Below are 15,542 nucleotides of genomic sequence, written 5' to 3' on the forward strand. Positions count from 1 at the left end.
TAAAATGCTAAGAGGAAGGGCTGAGCTTTCATTACTGATTATACTTAGCACAGCACTTGTATTTGAATTCTTCACGTCCATGCGCATCCTGTTCCTTCAGAAAGATTTCCTCACATGCTGTTATTTATATTTTTAAATGCTTTATAACATTTTCTTTTCATTCTCTAAAATGTTTTTTCCTTTTCCTGAACGGCAGTTGTGTTCAATGCCTCCTGCAGCCAGCGACACGCCCTGCAGAGCACAACACACGATCAAGCACACCCACCCTGCGAAGCAAGGCGCCCACCCTGGCACGAGTGCTCCCAGCGCGTCCGGGAAGAGACGCACGAGGGTGAAACCCGGCGGCGCGTACCCCGCCGCACAGCATCCCCGACAAAAGCTCCGCTGCAGCTGGGAGCAAACGCACCCCGGTAGCAGAAGGGCCATAAGTGAGTAAGCACTGCGCCTTCCTGAATAGTCACTGCACATTCCCAGTTGATGAACGAAACCTAATTGACCTAAACGATGACTGTACGTACCCAGCTTTACCTTTAGCAAACAGTGCTGCTCATGACCCACTCACAGCACTTACGGTACATTCCCAGTGCCAGCACCGTAGCACAAGCCAGAGGCTAACATAAAACTCAGCCGTGTGTAAGGAATCACAAACAAAGCAAAAGAGGAAATCATACGTGAGTCTTACAAGATGTTATACTGTCCAAACCCACGCTGCAGGGGTAAGGATCGAGGTTACGCTTTCTTGGGAAGGAGGAAACCTTGAGGTTACAAAACAGAGATAATCAAAATTATCAAGGATTAATATAAACTGTTCGAATGTGAGGTTAAAAGTAAAGAATAGCACATCATCTAGGAATCAGGAATATCTAGGAAACGTGGAGAAACAACAAATTTATGGAGTAAATATCCACAAAGTTTATTTAAATAAGGCACTTTTTGGCCACTTTTTTCTAGGAAGGAGGTACCAGTTTTGTTGCTGTGAGGCATTAGTTAGGAATCCAGAGCGACTCATCCATGATCTGATTTATCTACAAGAAAGTGAACTGGAATGAGGAAAATATTCTTTTTTGCAAGAAGAATTATGAACACAGAATTAGGAATGAAGAGATTTGTTTGCTAATTTTAGAGCTGAAGCTCGTCTTACTCTGCAGTCTTAGGTGAGTCAATTCACCCCTCTGCTTCAGTTTCTTCGTTGACAAAAGAGTTCTGAAAATATTTACTTACTGATTTCAGAGTAGCAGTTTGGCTCAATTAATGTTCCTAATGCGATCTGAAGAGAAACAATAGATAGTTTCAGGGCTACTGTTGTCAGGAAAATGTTAGTTTATTGCTCACATGAAAAAGAGAGTTAACTTTTCCATCAGTTGTCGGTATCAGTTTACTCATTCCAGTTCTACTGATGTGACAACCACCTCGAATAAGCCCGTGCTTTGAGGTCCCACTCTAATACACAGCATGATGTCAGCAGCCGCACCCAGCTGGACTGCGGACAAATTCCTGTCCTTATCTCAGGCTCACTAGAAGCCTCCTGTAATTAAACAATATTGTGACGAGGGTCTTATCTCAGGGCATTAACTTCTTCTTCCCTTGGCAAGGATGTGAGTGAGCCGGACCCAGCTGGAAAGCTGTCCTGGCGCTGCTCTGAGCCCATTGCTTCCTCCAGAGTTTGACCTTTTCGTTGCAAATAAAATCTCCACAGTGCGAGCTCTTACTGTGTTGTGTTCTTGAGCCTCCAGCCTGCAAAAGGAACGACTCTTCAAGGGCGCCTCAAGATGTGTCCACGTACGAGCAAAGTGCTTTTGTAACCACTTCGGCACCCTCTTGGCCCCTGCGAGCCGATGCCTTTGCACAGGACAGTTAATGATAGCTAACGATACCGGGGCCTTGCCAGGAGCCTGGGCGAGCGCTTGGTTGTGTAACTCGAACTTCATAGGTACTGTTTTGGTTTGTTTTTTCCAGTGCAGCTAGTGCCCGCCGGCTATGCCTGGGTAATTGGTTTGACCTCATGAGAGATGAGAATTGTCTCATTAATTTCAGTGGCTTGTTCAGTTTTGGAGCACAATGCAAAGTGCAGCAGAATTTCGTGGCCGATCAGTTAGCGATCTGCTGAATACGCTTGCACAATGCAATTGGGCAATTCAGATGTCTGAGATCAAAAAAAAACCAATTAGGTATTTTTATCTGTTCCCTGGGGGCTTCTGAGGGATTGTGCCTTGTTATCTCACCCCTAGGATTCCTCCAGTTTAGTTTTGAATATTCCCAGCACGAATTATTCTCTCTTGCTTTGAAAGACTATGGTATTGATTAACAGCTCTGATTCTTTGGTAGTTTTTCTCTGCTTGTTTCAATCTGAATTTCTTTTTTTTATCCAGGTATGGGCCTTGTTTCTGGGTGAAAGGAAAAAATGGAAAGATATGCATCTCTAAGTACAGAGACGATGACAGCAGGAGGAAGAGGAAGAAAGCTACAGAATAAATTAGAAAAGCAGTATGTTGCAGACAGCATATTTAGATTGCTGTCATTTCCCTCTTTTGCTTGCCCTGCTTTTAGACTTAAAAGGCAAGAGTAGTTGTCATTTTTTCCTGCGCTGTAAAATCTAATGTACACCATATGTGAGTGACAGCACTTCTTAATACAGCAGTGGTCACACTTTAAAGTCCCTGACCGATGCCATCCGCTGGGGACATTGTGCAGGGAAGGACCCGGGGTGGTGCGTGGAGCAGCGTGGATCGGCCGTGTGCCTCGCGTTAAACCCGGCAGGGATGCGCTCAGGCACCAGTGTCCGTACTACAGGCAAAACAGCAAGACTGGGGAAATGTCTCACTTAAAGAACGGGGGGGGGGGGGGGGGTGTGTGTGTTCTTATTTTAATTCCTCAGCCTCCAATAAATCTGCAGAAAGATTTTCAAGAGAAAGTGAAAGAGCCAAGCTGGCACCAAAGGAGCTCATCCTCTGCCGGGGAGGGGTGCAGGTCCCAGCGGTGCAGGCTGCTCCTCCTTCCTTCACGGGCACTTTGAAGCGTCAGACTTTCCCCAATCTGTCACTGCGGCTTGACTCTATTTCCAGCAAAAAGACTACACTGTGTGCACCAACATAAGCTGTTATTATTGCGATGCTGAGAATGCAAGAGATGCCAACAAAACCCGACGCACCGCGCCCGCACGAGCAGCCATGCTGCGGCCTGCAGGCCCGGACAGTCCCGCTGGCTCAGCCGACGCAGCCCGTGTCCGCAGGCAGCTTGGGATGGCCGCGGGGGAGCCGGCAGACTCCAACACGCCTTGCCAACGCGGGCAGCCGCTGCGGGCAGCCAGCCGCCAGGCCTGAGCCTGCTCTGCCGGGCAGGATGGCCCCCGGGCGGCCGCAGAGGCCAGGAGACCTGCGGCTGTGGGGCAGCAGGGGCTGCCAGGGCCCGGAGGGGTGCCGAGGGGGCCCTTGGGGTGCTGCGGGCACCAAGAGGGCCAGCTGAGGGGGCCACCGGGGCAACGGGTTGCCGGCAGGGGCCATGGGGGGCTGAGGGGACCACCATGGGTTGCTGGCAGGGGCATGGAGGCCTGAGGGGACCACATGGGGTGCTGGCAGGGGCCATGGAGAGCTGAGGGGACCACCATGGGGTGCTGGCAGGGGCCATGGAGAGCTGAGGGGACCACATGGGGTGCTGGCAGGGGCCATGGAGAGCTGAGGGGACCACCATGGGGTGCCGGCAGGGGCCACGGGGGGCTGAGGGGACCACATGGGGGGCTGCCAGGGCCCTCAGAGCTGCGGGGCGCTGCGGGCATCGAGGGCGCCCTCAGAGCCGCGCGTGCGGAGGGGACCCCGCGGAGCTCGGCGGGCTGCGGGGCCGTGCCCGGGCGGCGGGCGGGGGCGCGGCGGGGCAGGCCAGGCCGGCGGGGTGCCCCCGGGCCGGCCGCAGCCCGCAGCCCCCAGCCCCGCCGCCCCCGGGGCCGCCGCTCCCGCCGCTGCCCGTAACCCGGCGGCGGAAGCGGCCGCCGGCTCCAGCCGCCCAATGGGCTGGTGCTGCGCGGCGGCGGGGCCCGTCACTTCCTGGCCCTGCAGCCGGCGGCGGCGAGGCGAGAGCCGGGGCCGGGGGCGGCGGGGCCCGCAGCCTGCCCGGCGCCCGCCACCAACATGCCCTTTGACTTCAGGAGGTGAGTGCGGCCGGGCGAGCCGCCCGCCCCCCCGCTGCGACCGGCCTCGCCTGCCGCTCGGCGGGGCCGCCGCCCCCGGCCCGGCCGCCCCCGGCCCCGCCGCCCCCGGCCGGGGCAGGCAGCGCGGGCGGCGGTGGGCGCCTCCCGCCCGGGAGCACCCGCTTGTGTGAGGCCGCTCCGCCACAGCGAGGCGAGGGCCGGGCCCGTGACCGGCTGCGGGCGAGGTGAAACCCGAGGGATGGAGGGAGGGATGGGAGAAGTAGGTCTGGGCAGGGAGGGGACGTGGGAAGCTGGGAGGCTCTGCCCAGCGGGCGGCTGTTACGATATGAGGCTGTTGTGCAAAGCAAAGAGGAGGTGTGTGGAGTTTCGGGCTCCCCCGGGCAGGAGGGGTGGAGCAGCGGGGCCCCGGGGGCGACCGCCGTGCCTGGGGCAGAGGCCCGCGGCGGGCTCGGGGCCAAGGCGGTGGGCCCTGCTCCTCACACAGGCCCTGGGCTCCCGCAGCGGCTCCGGGAGGCTGCTGCTGACGGGGAGGCTGCTCCTTACCGTGGCTCTCTGATGGCCAGGGAAGAGCGTCGGCGGCTCGGGCCCGGTTTTGGCACCTTGAGCAGGTGTGAGCTGTGGGGTTTGGCCTCGCTGCAGGGCGCCGGCGTCCCGTGGGCCGTAGCAGGCGGTTTCAGATACCAAAGCAGAAGCGAAAAAGATCCCTTTGACTCAAACGGAGCTGAAATAGTAACTGTGGATTCGTTTTCTTTTTGAGCCACTCCTGAACCAAAGACTTGTAACTTTCCACATTCGTAGGTGCCACGGGGGAGACGCACAGATGAGTTTTCTCATGTAGATTCTGCTAGAGCACTAACGTTACAATGAAAAATACATACGTTTTGGGGAATTGAGAGGTGCAGTTGTTGTTTGATGCTTCTCATGTAGGACCGTCATGAACCATACATTTGCACCCCTTTGAGATGATGGGGGAAATGGTAATATTGCAGTTTTAGTTCTCCCAGACAAGAGCTGTGTATTGTATTTGTGCTGTACTTCTAAACGAGGCCTCTCATTTATACAGGCTAACAGGATCCTGTATGTGATCCGTGGGGCACTGTTGAACACAGAGGCAGTTGCTTCTGAATGAAAACTTGCTGAAGCTGGAAACAGCATCTGCTGGATCATGTGGGATCCGGGGCCCAGAGCCCCGATTCTGCTTTTGTGTAAAATTTGGTAGAAAAAATTCTTCTCAGCTTTGGAGAACAATAAGGGATCCTGGGTTGTGGCTGTCAATCTGCAAGAGCAGATAAAGAAAATGTTATTTCAGATGTCTTTGAAAATGTAATTTTCGTTGGGTCTCAGAATGTGCATGTGGAAACACTGGCTCACCAAGAGTAATCATCTTAAGAGACAGCACTAGTGCCTCGCTTTGGAATGGAACAAAGACATTAAGTAAAGGCTGAGTTGCAGAGTTTGTGTTAATGAGTTACAGAAACATAGAGGCATCAGTTCGGATCTGCATTTGAAGGATTCACAGTCACAAATAGCTTCTTTGCCATTCAGATTGGAGGATTAGAAATAGACACTTCAAAGCACCTTCTGCAATAATGTCAGCTTACTGAACTTCAGCTTTTCTGCAGAGATGAATTTTTAAAAGACTGCCATTGATAACAAGAACTTTATATTTAAAGTACACAGAAACTATTGTCACGTGCAACAAACCACTTTCCTGTTTTAGAAGCATGAACAGCGTTCAGGACCAAAATTTTTGCAAAGGTTAGAGACTATCTTTTAGCCATTGTGGTTTTTGTTCATTGTGCAGTCAGTGGAACAAAATCTGCTGAGGTTGGAAAATTTGGTTGTCGTAGGTAAAGTATGATGCATACATTAAAAAAAAACGTACAGTTACTTCCTGACAGCTACAGAATATACAATATAATACTCTTAGAGAAATAAGGTTACCACCTGTAGTAAGTTTCTGAATGGAGAGGTGATGTTTTTCATCATGTAAAACGCAAGGTTTTCTTTCAGAGCTTTCAACTGGATGTTCTCTGTGGCAGGTACAGTTTGGCACCGTCTTTAGCACGCACTTTAAAGTGGGTGTTATGCCTATGTATGATTAGAGGGTTGGATTGTTAAGAAACGTCTAAAATTGCCCCTACAAAATTCAGAGGTTCCAAGTGGAAAGGCGTTTTGTTCTTCTGGAGGCCACAGATTTCCCAGGTCTGCGTTGCTAACGCGTCTGAAGAAATCATGGTCCTTAACTGCTCTGCTAGGGCATTTGGGAAGGCAAGTTCTGTTTTTGTTGTACCCTCCCCTCACTTAGAGCTTTTATTTTTGATGTTTTAGAGCGGCAGGACATTGACAGCCAACATCAGTTGTAGAGAGGGACATAGCAGACCAGCCAGAAGTCTGGGACTCGAGCTCTGTTTCCACACAAAATAGCTCTAGGAGGAATAGGTTGCCACAGTCTCATCTGGAGAAGATAGGGACACAAATGATAATTAATGAAAACAGCCCATGACCGAAAAAGTCCCTATTCTTCACCAACTAAAAGTCAAAGGAAGCATTTCTGTCTATGTGACTAAATCTCTTTCCTGTCTCCTAGACTTATGCGTTCATATTTGGCCCGACTGAAGAACCCAAAGTGCTTGAACGTGTTTCTTGGAAGTTGTCTCTGTGGGTCAAAGTCTGAGGCATATTGGTTGATATCAAATATGGAAGTAGCTTGTTTTGCTACTTGTACTTTTTTGTAATGTACTCTTTTTTTTTTTTTTCTGTAGGACTTTTGTTTTCTTGGCTTATCAGTGGTTCCCTTTGCTACAATGAAATGCATTTAATTTATAAATAAAATAATATTTTCACAGTAAAGTAATTTCAAGTGAATAATAATTATTCTGTCCCAAGTATCTTTAGGGTTTTAATTATACTTAGTACTTACCTAATGCTTTTCATTTTTCAAAGCATTTCATTTGTGCTAATCTCTACAGCCCTGCTGCGATGGTGGAAAGGAACAAAGTTTTCAGCTTCCAGATTGGAGCCGTCATTACAGGTCTGTTCAATGCATGTCACGAGACACCAGCCCTCCTACAGAACTACTAAATCAGTTTGTATTTCCAGAAGGCCTGGGTCTTTCTTATTTTTTAAAACCTATTTGGCTGTAAAGGAGAGACAGATTTTTCCCCCTGGTTTGTTAGAACTTGGGTCAGCAAAGCAGGTTCGTACTTGATTGGGGATTTTGAGCTCTATTGCTGGAGCTGAAAGGGTATTTCCCCCTTGAGCCTTTAACACCCGGTGTCACCTGCGTACTTGCAGCATCTGTGGATGGTTAAAATGATAATTAGATTCAGCTGTAAGCCTGGGTCATCTTGAATGGTGATTGTGGGCCAGAAGGTTTCTCACACGTTGTGTGAGGCGGTTAGCAGGGGGGCTTAGCTTCGGCAGCAAACGCCAGTCCTGGAATTTAGGGTGCTCTGGTGTTGAGAATTACAGAAGTAAAAATGAAGTGACTTCTGTGCACTGGACGTGGACGTGGTAGAGAGACACGTTGCTGCAAGTTCTCTTGAATCTGTTGGCTTTTCTTGGCATCTGCCTATTTGCATGCGTTACTGATGGCTTTGTAGCAGATGCTGAAACTTCTGAACTGTTTTGGTAGCTTTAACTGATTAGACTGAGAAAAACTAAAATAGACCACTCTGAAATCAAGTTTTTGTTCTAATTGTGGGCAATTCTCAGTTGTGCTCTGGCCACTTTTTTGGCATAGAGTGACAAATACCCATGAATCCTTATTTTTATATTTAACTGAGAAATTCAGAATTTATTTCCCATGATTAATCATTATGATGTTTTTATTAGTTTTTTTGTTGTTGTTTTGTTATTGTTTTTTACAGCTTGATAACCTGAATGAGGTAGCAGTATGTTATACCTGAATTGTGGAGGTCATGGGAAAGGAGCCAGGCTTAGAAGGGATTTAGATTTAAATGCTGATTTAGGGTGGAAGTTCTTTGCGGCAAAGACTCTTATTCCGTCTGCACGGTACAATGGGCCCCCGTAGTCAGCCGTTCTTTGGCACATCGGTGATAAATGATACTGTTTATGTGGGTATTCTGATTCAGATATAAACAGCATTTTCGTTGCTTTGGGACATAGGCAGGTCTATGTCTTTGTTAAATCAAATTGTCCAGTCTTAACCGAGGCTGACACGCTTCCAGCCTTATTGCTTTTAGGAGAGGCAGTATGTTTTGTTTTAATTTAGACCTAAGAGTTGTGATGGTTAATAGGCAAAGTGATGCTGGAGACATCTGACCTGGCACAGTTGCGAAAGCGGTGATATGGACTGCTTCAGCAACGTCGGGGAGGTCTGTTTGTCCGCCTTCGATTCCCAACCAGATTAGTGAGGACAAACCGGTGGATTGTAGGCGATTTGGAGTCTAAGGAGAAAAATCTTTTCCAAACTAAGCAACCCCTTGGACAACAGTTTCTCATTTACTTGTGAGCCTAAGGAACATAGCTTTATTTTAGTCTTCAGGCTTAAGGAAAGAAGGGACAAATCTGTCTTTCGCAATCCTACTGTTTTTCTTTCAACAGGTTTGTGAGGGTCACGACTTAAAATCTTTCTGTAACCCCTCAAATCTCACTTAAACTGGTGTGGGATTTGTTCGGCCTGTGTTTGAACGCTTGCCAGTTGTTAAGCAGAAATGGTGACTGCACGGTGCTTTGGCACTGCCTAATATCAAATGTTAGTGGCAATGTACATATTTGCTCAGGAGTTTTAATTTGGAATCTCTTTGTGAAGTCTCAACCAGCTCTGTGTTTCTCGTCGGATTGTGGTGCTCTGTATTCCATCCACCTCCTCGCTCTCTCCCAGCACGTTGTTTTAACTACCTGCGTTAACACGCACTAGTTCATTTGGCAAAATTACTCGCTAAACTTACTTTACAAATGAGCTCACAGTGCCTTTCCTATAGACGGTCCATGGTGGTGATAGCAGCAGGTAGGTGTGTTCTTGGCTTAAACAATGTGGGGAGGACAAGAAAGAAGAATAAACAGCTAAGGCTGGCTGGTACGGCTTCTCCTGATGAGATGAGTTGTGCCTGCTGGTTTGCGTGCTGCGATGGCACATCAGAAAGGTCTGCGTGCGCCCGGTGCTGAGCTCTGCACGGTCACGCTCACTTCCACAGCCATGGACTTGCACAATGATTTTGTTCAAAATCTTAAATCCTGTACGTGATTGAGCTGGTACCCATCGCTTCCTAAATTAATGTCTGCATTTGTAGCTAGTGGCTGTAACGTTGTTCTGTGTTGGTGAGATAGCTGCCTCTCTGCCCTTGGAAGGGACCTGCGCTTTTTCTCTCTAGCTACTGAAGCGGCAGCTCAGCCCTGCCGAGCGCCTGGTGACTCTTGCAAGCGTATTTTCATCTTGAACTGCAGCCACGTCTGGCAAGCATGTTCCACTTCACATTGTGCAATGTCACTGGTAAACAAGCCTTCCAAGCGGTATTGCTGCCACCTTACGTAATTACCAAAGTTGGTTTTGGTGCCAGGCTGTACCATGACTAACTTTGTTTCAACAATAGCCCTTTGAGGGCACCTGAGAAATTATTCTGCAGTCACAGCAGTCAGATGGGCAAGCAGAGCTGTACAGACAGAGTCTATTGATGTTTATGCCACAAATAACTGATTATACATAGCCCGCGTGTGTGTAAATATTTCTTCCTAAGTCTCCCTCATGCTTTATTTCTCTTAAAATGTAGTTGGAGCAGCAAACTTTTCCGAAGTACTGAAGTATTAAGGTCTGCCTTTGTAGGAAAGTTTTGTATTGTTCCTTCTGAACTTTAACTGTCCCCCTTTGTTCGCTCGTTGATGACACAGATGCTTTCTTCATGCCATCATAGTTCGTTGCTGTGAAAATGACTGAATCACGCTGTAAACAGAGCTGAAGCAATACCACCAGCGTGGAGCGAGAAGCTGTCGAAGCTGTTGAGCTTCTATTTTGCAGTGTGCATGTGTATTTTTTAGGCATGTAGTTCAAATGGTGGAGGTGGTGAGAAAAGAATAGTCTTGCAATGAAAGAAGAAATAGTAGAATCATCTGGGGGTTTTTGTCTTCTATCCGAGCACAAGCCCTGAAGTGTTGTCTAGGTGTTCCTGCACTGAGCCAGCTGCCCCCAAAATGGAAAACTTGTTCTGCCAAAACATTATTAACCACAATCTACAAAATCTTCCTTATACTGAAATGCTGGAGTATTTTAGTAGTGATCACGGGAGACACACGCAAGTAAGGGCTGCAGTTGGACCGACGGACGGTGGGATTGGCTGCGTTGGAACTGTGTGTGTTTGGGTGTTTGCTGCTTTGTTTGTTTGGTTTTTAAGGGTGTTTCCAAATAAGATGTATCTAGTTTAATCCAGAAAAGCCAGGAAGATTGGCATTTAATAGAAGAGTCTTCAAAATGTTAATATAGACAGGCATGTGTTACTACTAACAGGATTTCAGGCAGTCATGGTTGCTTGGTATTTATTTGCCAGTCATATCCTAAGGCAGATCGCTTGCCTCCCTAATTGCTGTCCGTTTCTGTAGACCTCTGTGTGCTGTGAATAAAACCAGGTTGGAGAGCCTGCTAACACACCAGTACAGCCAGTAATGTCACTATGGCTTTGTGTTTTCTGAGAAAGGTGACGTCTCAGAGCCTCACTCGGATTCCACGTCACCCTAAATCAAATGTGACCCTACTGAGCTGAAATCTGAATCTGGCTGCTGCATTGTAACAAGTTAAATCTGGACTAACAAACACTGGTAAGCCTGGTCCCCAGCTACCCGTTGCAGCTCTATCTTGAGTCTTTGTCAGTCACGTTTTGTAGTGGGATAGCATCAGTACGGACGTTTCTTGGAACCTGAGTCAAAACCAGGAATTTCACTTGTTGAAGTGAAAGTTGAAGTTGCCCCTAAATCTTGAGTCTTAAGAATGGCTTTTGTCCTACAGAAATTGCTTTGGAGAAGGAAGACTTTGTGGTGTGTGTGTATGCAGCAGTGAACACCGTTGTCTACTCCCTCAAGTCAGGGTTCTCCCATTGACTCTTTTCAGCTTCAGGCAGGTAGCAGTCCCTTTCTGAGCCTCAGCGACTGATTTGTTTCAAGGGGACCTTGCTTTGTTTGCTCGCTTCGCAGAGCAGTGGCTGCACGGTTTTTCCTCGGAGTGGTTTTCCTGGCCTGGTCCAGCATGAGGTGGTGAGCCGTGCAGACGTCTAGGGCTTTTCCTTATTGATATGGAGAAATCTCTCTGTCATGCAGTAGGGTATGGATTGGCCTGGGTGCTTTTGAGGGAAGCTTTATGAAGACGGAGCTATTTTCTTCACCCTCTTTGTTTGTTTGTTTGTTTTTAATGCTCCAAATGCTATATTTGTTCATGCTGTTTTGTACAAATCGCTGATTTGTGTGCTGTCCTAGTGCAGCTGGGACTTAAACCTTTCAGAAAGCAGCATCCGCAAACAAAATTCACACAGTTTTGATGCTAAATTAATCTTACCAGATCTTGTTTCAATGTGTTCAGCAGTACAAGGCAGCAACAGAGCCTTAATGTTTTGTGATTCCTAGAAGCGATGGGAAAGGCTATGGTACAACTCTTTTTTTTTTTTTTCTTTTTTTTTTTTTTTCCCCATAGCTGTGTCCTGGTTTTGCTCTGAGTTGTGTGTAGGTAATTTCTTGGAAATCACAGTCCAAGTTTGAATTTTGTTAAGTGTCTGCTAGAGATCAGGACTTTGTGTCTGTGGGGAGGGCTGAGGAGTTGGCCACTGAGGCCAGTAGCACTGGCAATACTGGGAACCAGCAGCTGTCAGCAGCGAGATGGAGCTGGAGGAACATGGCAGGAGGTAGAGGAACCCTGAGCTGGCAGGTCTCCAGTTGGGAAAGGGAGAGATGGATGTTCAGGACTGGGGGGCTCACAAAGGAGGGAACGGGTGAGGGACGGCGATGGGGGATGCGATGGTGGGAGGCACTGGGATGTGCTGGGGAGCTGCAAGAGCAAGAATCTCTGAGCTTAAGGGGGATGAAGGCTCCGCGACAGGAAGGGTTACAGTCTGCTGATGACATTCAGGTATCTGAACAATTTACTTAGTTTGGGGAGCAGCCATATATGTTTAATCCCGTCCCCCGTTATTTCTGCCTCTGTTCTCTCCGCCTGATCTCCAGAATACGGCACTGCCGCTCAGAAGCACAACCGCTCTTGCTTACAGTCCAGTGAAGGGCTGGATCCCTTGAAATACCAGTCCCCTTACTTGAACATTTTTTCTTCATGACGCTTTTCTCCTGTTTTGATGAAGCAGAGTATAGTTTGCTCACTTTATTAAAAATACATTTCTCTTCCATCCTTCATTTTGACACCTGCTTCACTGCCTAAAAGGAAATAAAATGCTTGCTGGCAGGACTCCACCATTGAGTATTTGAGATTATAAATACTTTCCTCCTCCTCATTACCTTTGAAATATGTTTGAGCCTAACATTTTATTTGGAAAAAAAATGTGATGTACTGCTTCCTCTCTTCCATTCTTCAGTGCCACCTAAAATAGTTTGCACTTTTGGTGTATTTCAGCAATAGCAATCTCTGTGTATTCCTGGGCGACAGAGAACAAGCTGTTTACGCACTGAAAGAACAAGAGCACAAAATTTAGAACACGGCTGACAAAAATGTGCTGTGCAGGACAGCAGAGTGGAGTCAGGGAGGCTGGCAGAAGAGAGAAACAGGAGAGCTAGCTCCTTGGAAAGAAAGACATTTGAACGGGAGCAGAATGTACTAATTTTTTGTGCTCTCTTTCTTCAAGTGCTGTGGGGATTGATAGTCTTTTGTCCTAGAAATAAATGGGTTTGTGTTGGGGTTTTTTTCCCTATACAAATCCTGTACCTGCTAGGTGAGTAGCAGACCAGATGACATAATGCTGCAGAGGCTGATGCCTCCGACGTTCTCCCGGCCCCTTTCCCTAAATGCCCAGTTACCCAGAGGCTGGATTATATAATTAATGACAGTCCTCCTGGCTAACCTTGTTTTCTTGTCCTTAGTACTCCTCCTTGTTTCAGAAACTTCCTCTGTTAGTTTCATTATGTTCTTGGAACTGGAATTAAGAGGGAGGAGCTGGCTGGCAAGGAAACCTATTCCTGCATTTCACTCCTGGGCTTAAAAGTGTGGAGAGTCAGCAGATAAAGAAAAAAATATTATTTGGAGGATCGTGCTTTGAAAACTGGTGTGATGTTGTGAGTCATACAGAATTTGAAAATTGCAGTCTTCACCTGCTTGCAGTAGATAAACTGGTTTAAAACCACATTAGCCCCTCCACCTTCTTGTCCGGTTCTTTACCTATCAGAGCTTGCCGAAAGTGTATCGGGATTAAACAGTTTCCAATGTAATTCTGAAGCCTTGAGAGTTTGTCCATTAAAGCTCAACTTCTGCAGAATGTGTGTTAATACCCTATTGTGTGTAAATGAGGACTAGCTGATTACTTAATGATGTTTGTATACTATCTGCTGTTACGCAGGTGTTAATCTTATAAAATGTGTTAATAACTGCTTGGTATTTACAAGTATCGGCTTATTAGTCCTGCTTTGAATCTTTATTTGCATCTTGAACTCACATTCAGGGCCAAGCTTTGGTAGCTTTATATTTGGTGTTTACTTTCCATGTGAAACTTAGATTACCAGGATCACTTATTTTACTTTCCACATGCTTTGAAGTTTGAGTCGCAATTCACAAAACCATTCATGATCGAGATTGTCCGTAAATGTGCACTCTAGGCACAACCCTGTTACCGAACCAAGGTTCAGCTCTTGCCGTACGCATCCAGTTTGTTTTCATAGGCATGTTTTCCCGGAGCTTTCCTTGCAGAGACCTTCACAGAAGTTGGAACTTTGATTGCAAATCGTTCGTATTTCTGCAGAGTTTTTCAGTTGTAGATTTTAACGGGCTTGATGAAAAGCGGGCAAATGTCACCAGGTGCCACTCTGAAAAATGAAGAAGAACGATTTAATTGACTGGAACAGAAATTGCGCGGTGAGTCAGTGCTGGGAGCGGAACAGAATTCAGGTCTGTTGGCTCCCACCGCTGCATCCCACCCGCAGGCCCGCAGCGTGGCTGCCCCAGAAGCTGTCCCGAGCTGCTCCCTGCGCGTTATGTTCTCATCTGCCGTCGGACAGGAAACACAGAAATGTCATTTAAACAAAGAATTAACAGTCGCAAAACGAAGCACTCGGAGTCAGTAGTTCCTATTTCCTTCCCCTGCTGCTGACTTCTTGCCGTTGCGTTCCCACTCTCTCAAACAGGGTGATAGATCTCACCTACTTTGTTGGAGGAAGAGTTATTCCTTTTTATCTGTGCTGGACTGGGTAGGGTCTAAGTGTTCTTGCAGAGTTGTCAGAGTACATGCTTGCCTTTGGATGGGAAGAAAAGCAACATGATCTAAAGACAGGATTTCAGAATGAGCTCTTAAACTAGTATTTCTCCATAAAAATAGAAAAATTAGTGCTTCCTATACATTTATAGAGGAAGGCATTAGAATAAGGCACCTCTGCTTCCTTCGGACTGTTCTAGCGTGAATTTACTGGTGTGTAGAAAATCTTCTTTCTCTGACAGATCTGTGGAACAAACTTCTGGATTTTTGTCCAGAACAGGTACAGCAAGGACCGTAAGAAATTGAAAATGCATAAGGAGTTGCTGCTTTTTTAGAGTTTTTAAGAGAGATTTGACTTAAAAAGATATGCTGTTCTTGATGTTTCCCCAATTAAAAACAAAACAAAATAAAATAACCCAAGAGAACTAGTTCTGACAGAACTTCTGCTCTCTAAATCTCATTGCTTGATTTTAATGCTTCCCAGTGTCGCTGAGGGAAGGAGACCCTCTTGCGTTGACATGACTTTGGAGGGAAGATGGCACTTGGGGTAGCTTCCCTCTCTGTCGTTCAGAGGTCTCCAGCCCTCTCACTCAGGGGTTGCATCTTCTCTCCAGCCCGTGCTTTCCTAGTTTAGGGACTCACTCCAAACTGCTAGTCAGACCACGTCTGACTTGGTTTTTGTAGCAGCTTTCAAGCATCTGGGGTGCATAAACCAGCCCACAAAACTGCTGAGTAGTCTCCTGTGTAACCTCTCCCGCCGTCTGCTCGGTCCTCTCCCTCTCTCCCAGGGGAGTCTGGTATGTCCAGCCCCTCTCTGGGTCACCAGGCAGGGCAGGGGGGGTCTTGCCCCGCTTGTTCCTTCCTCATCCTTGGCCCAGAGACTAGCTGCTCCCCAGGGCCATCTTCTGTAGTGTTCTGATTATGCAAATATTCTGTCGTTAGGCATGGAATGGGGTAACTGGTCTTTCAGGCCTTTTCTGCATACCCTAGGAGTCAGCCTGCTGTTACGGTGTTGAATAAAATCAATTTAACAAAGAAAGAGGTTAATC

At 47.4% G+C, this 15,542-nt stretch overlaps 1 protein-coding gene and 1 long non-coding RNA gene across 2 annotated transcripts in view; both read left to right on the forward strand.

Moving 5' to 3' along the window:
- The first annotated feature begins 578 nt into the window (after positions 1 to 578).
- On the forward strand, positions 579 to 2,653 carry LOC148056121 (uncharacterized). Its single transcript, XR_015703846.1, has 4 exons — positions 579 to 716; positions 952 to 1,154; positions 1,734 to 1,930; positions 2,370 to 2,653. It is a non-coding gene; the product is annotated as an uncharacterized LOC148056121 (long non-coding RNA).
- A 1,370-nt stretch (positions 2,654 to 4,023) lies between these two features.
- ERGIC1 (endoplasmic reticulum-golgi intermediate compartment 1) overlaps positions 4,024 to 15,542 on the forward strand; it is a 58,921-nt gene continuing 47,402 nt past the window's right edge. The window contains exon 1 of the mRNA XM_087753708.1: positions 4,024 to 4,141. Within this exon, the coding sequence (XP_087609834.1) occupies positions 4,122 to 4,141 (20 nt within the window). The 5' untranslated portion in view covers positions 4,024 to 4,121. The remainder of the gene's footprint in view (positions 4,142 to 15,542) is intronic.

The sequence above is a fragment of the Nipponia nippon genome, unplaced genomic scaffold (genome assembly GCF_047370975.1).
Source record: "Nipponia nippon isolate SJK-2023a ecotype South Korea unplaced genomic scaffold, ASM4737097v1 scaffold_17, whole genome shotgun sequence".
NCBI classification, from domain to species: Eukaryota; Metazoa; Chordata; class Aves; order Pelecaniformes; family Threskiornithidae; genus Nipponia; species Nipponia nippon.